Source organism: Colletotrichum scovillei (assembly GCF_011075155.1).
Source record: "Colletotrichum scovillei strain TJNH1 chromosome Unknown Contig00001, whole genome shotgun sequence".
Taxonomy (NCBI): Eukaryota; Fungi; Ascomycota; class Sordariomycetes; order Glomerellales; family Glomerellaceae; genus Colletotrichum; species Colletotrichum scovillei.
Window position 1 is genome coordinate 3068614 of NW_023336259.1, and position 2977 is coordinate 3071590.

Sequence of the window (2977 nt, forward strand, 5' to 3'; positions counted from 1 at the left end):
AACAACATTCAAGAAAGTGTATTGTGCAGTCATGAATCTTTTTGTTCCCTTTCCCGTAGATGTATTCTACGTGTATCTCCATTCGAAGTCGCTTGTGTCATGTCTTCTCTCTTATATTACACTTTCGTACCTACTTCTTTGGATGCCAAGCATGATATCGTGGCCCCTAGTACCAACATCACCATACCGCAGCAGTTCCAAAGTACCGCACGTCATGGTTTCTGCTTCTGCTTCCTTCTGCGCCAGATCCTCAAGTTGGAAAATAGTACTTCGACTCCTCAATGCTGTCACAAATACCGCCTGCGCCTACGCCGCCAAAACCATATAATATAATGAACAAGCCCCCTTCTCTATGCTCAAGGAGTGCGGGCCCTTTCTTTTCCTTTCTTCTCTCTTGTCATCACCGTGACAGGTCGATTCTTGCTTACATATTTACCATGCACTCCTGTGTTCACCCATCCGCCCCCGTTCGGAAGGATGTGTAGGTAGTGGGGTAAGCACGTCAGTCATTGCTGCCGGGGCCATGGATCGGGGTCGAGCTTCCACGACATAGCTCACCCCATCCTCTGATGCGTACGATGGGGGTCGAGGACCAGTGCTGCTTTCTCCGCGACTGGATGTTCCCTCGTTCGGCAAGGCGTTCGGGTTGCGCTGCCAGTAGATGCGGTTGGGGTCAACCCTCTGGATGGAACTTGTCAGTCCAAAAAAACTTCCTCACGTGTAGTACCACACTTATAAGTATTACATACCACACTCTCTCGCCAGAGGCCGTAGGCTGGGGGCTTGGCCAGGACCGCCTCGCTGACCTCTCCTTGCTCCTCTTCATCGCGCGCCAGCACAACTCGGATTGGTTCTCGTGGTACGGCGTAGCCACCGGGTGCCAAAAGTTGCGGCATTGGTGGCCTGGCCTCATCGTCGACCCGCGGTCGGATGACGAGCATGCATAACCGGATCAAGCCGTGACAGAAGAATATCGTTACGAACAAAATAATGAGAATCAACAACACAGTAAACTCGCTACTGCGAATATTTTGTGTGAGGGAGAGTGCTAAATCTACTCAAGTGGTTAGTCTCTGATAATAGTACGCCAAACAATTCCCATAAGCTGGGCTGGGGCACCACTTACAGACAGCGAGAAGGAGCGTCAGGAACCCGCCTGAAATGAAGCAGCGGAGGATCTGAGATCGCATGCGCCGTGATTTTGGCCATGGAATACAGAGAAGAAATCGTTTAGGATGGCCCTCGTTGTTGTTGTTGTTGTCCTGTTGCTGTCGATGATGTGCCCGTCGTCTGCGCCGTCGACCATCCTGTGCCATGTTCGCCAGATGCATCTCTGCAGGATCTGGCCCTGTGAATCTCCTCGTCTCGCTGGAAGTTTCAGTTTCGGGGCGCCGTGCGACAGGCGCTGGCATTGTCACGCGAGTCGTAGCTGGTGAAGGTCCGGCTCTGCTCGTCGTGGGCGGTTCGGGGGAAGAAGACTCGTCGACACGGTTTAGGGGTTGTTGCGATGTCGAGTTGGGCCGCGAATCGGTGCCGTTGGAACCGCTGGTCCATGTTCTTGCAAGGTGTGGCAGGTTCAGACGGGTTCCTGGCAGTGTCGGGAGGCCGATGTTAAACCGTGGTGTTTTCGGGCTGTCAGATTCCTCGTCCCCTAGCCTTTGCATCCCGTTGCCGGGACGCCTCCGTGAAGAGAGGGAAGGCCTTGTGCCAGGCAAGCGCCTCGACCGAGGTCGTGAGCCCTCTTCCATTTCTGGTTGTGTAGATGGCCCTGCCAGAGCCTGCTGCTCGATATCCTCCCCCTGCGAGGAACGTCCTCGCCTAAGAAAATCCATGGTGAGTAAGTTGAATTGTATGCCAGACACTTTGCCGTTGAGAGTTGGCAGATGAGCTGGAGTTATCACCGTTCAAGCTCCTCGCATTCTTCGGTGTATAGCGTTGGCTCAGTCAAGGTGAGCAGTCGTCGAGTGTTCCGTCGTCGTCCAGCGGCAGTCGTCAATGGCGTTGGAGGCGCAGAACACAACGGCGTGGTTCCCCTGTTGGCCAGTTGCACAAAGGGATCGAGTCAGCCGCGACAGGAAGAACAAAGGCTATCTTGTCTCCTGGTGCGGCAGTGGCGAGCTAAAAGCAACGGGTGGGAAACGGCCGCAAAACGCTAATGATGGTAGTCGATGACTTGACGGCGCCTTGTTGATGAGAGGAGTCCCAAGGGATAAAAAGGGGCGCCTTGCGTAGTCGAAGGAAGGCTGATACTCGCGTTCGCAGGAGCACAGTTTGGAGGAAAGGGTATCAAGAAGAGTAACGTTGGCTAGGTAATACAGCTCCCGGAGCTAAGAGAACAGGCGACGGTCTACAGACAGCGTGACCTAAGGAGGAGGAAGAGGAAGGAGAATGAACTAGTTTGACAATGAGGGCGAGAAAGCCAGACGGGCTAGCAAGAAGCAGAAGATGAGGACAATGCCAAAAAGGCAGCTGGCGCCAACATGACGCTGGGCGCGATGGGGATTGGTGAAGAAGGAGGAGCAGATCACAGAGGGACTGATAAAAGAAGGGAGCAAGTTGCGATGGGCCAACGGCAACCTAGGTACAGGGTGGCAGGCGTCGTTTCCGAGCGTCCTCTTCGTGGTCCACCGGCGACCTCAGCCAGCAGTTCGGTCCAAGGCAGGGCTAGGCAATGCGAGGGATGGTGTATGCAATGTCAAGCCAAACATGAGAGGTAAGGAGGCGTCGATGGGCTAACGAGTCTGGCGTCTGCAGCATGCGGTTGGTCTAGGTAGATGTGTGTCGTTTGGGGATCAGTGTACGGCGGCACTGGACAGGACCAGAAAAGAAAGCGGCGAAGTTGGTCAAGCAGACGCCACGCCAGTCTCATCCCAGCGTGTGAGGGATTCTGCGACTTGCGACTCTGGAGAACCTGGAAGGAGGAGCAAGCGGACAGGATAGGGGTGTTTGAGAGGGCAGGACGAGAGTAGGATCTGAC

The 2977-nt window shown here is 54.5% G+C and overlaps 1 protein-coding gene across 1 annotated transcript; it reads right to left on the minus strand.

The window, feature by feature from the left end:
* Nucleotides 1-274: 274 nt before the first annotated feature.
* HER10_EVM0000112 (uncharacterized protein) lies at nucleotides 275-2487 on the minus strand. The gene is made up of 3 exons (XM_035469907.1): nucleotides 1127-2487; nucleotides 750-1054; nucleotides 275-681 (listed from the first exon to the last, which is right to left on the minus strand). Exons 1-3 carry the CDS (start codon nucleotides 1830-1832, stop codon nucleotides 433-435), a joined length of 1260 nt encoding a protein of 419 aa, XP_035337888.1. The 5' UTR covers nucleotides 1833-2487; the 3' UTR covers nucleotides 275-432.
* Between the last annotated feature and the right edge of the window lie 490 nt (nucleotides 2488-2977).

What these genes read in the sequence shown, in the direction of transcription:
- HER10_EVM0000112 (XM_035469907.1), bottom strand. Translation starts at nt 1,832, where the DNA reads ATGGATTTTCTTAGGCGAGGACGTTCCTCGCAGGGGGAGGATATCGAG. An exon ending in GACGCTCCTTCTCGCTGTCT is followed by an intron (nt 1,055 to 1,126) that starts GTAAGTGGTGCC and finishes CCACTTGAGTAG; the next exon opens with ATTTAGCACTCTCCCTCACA. An exon ending in GCCTCTGGCGAGAGAGTGTG is followed by an intron (nt 682 to 749) that starts GTATGTAATACT and finishes AGTTCCATCCAG; the next exon opens with AGGGTTGACCCCAACCGCAT.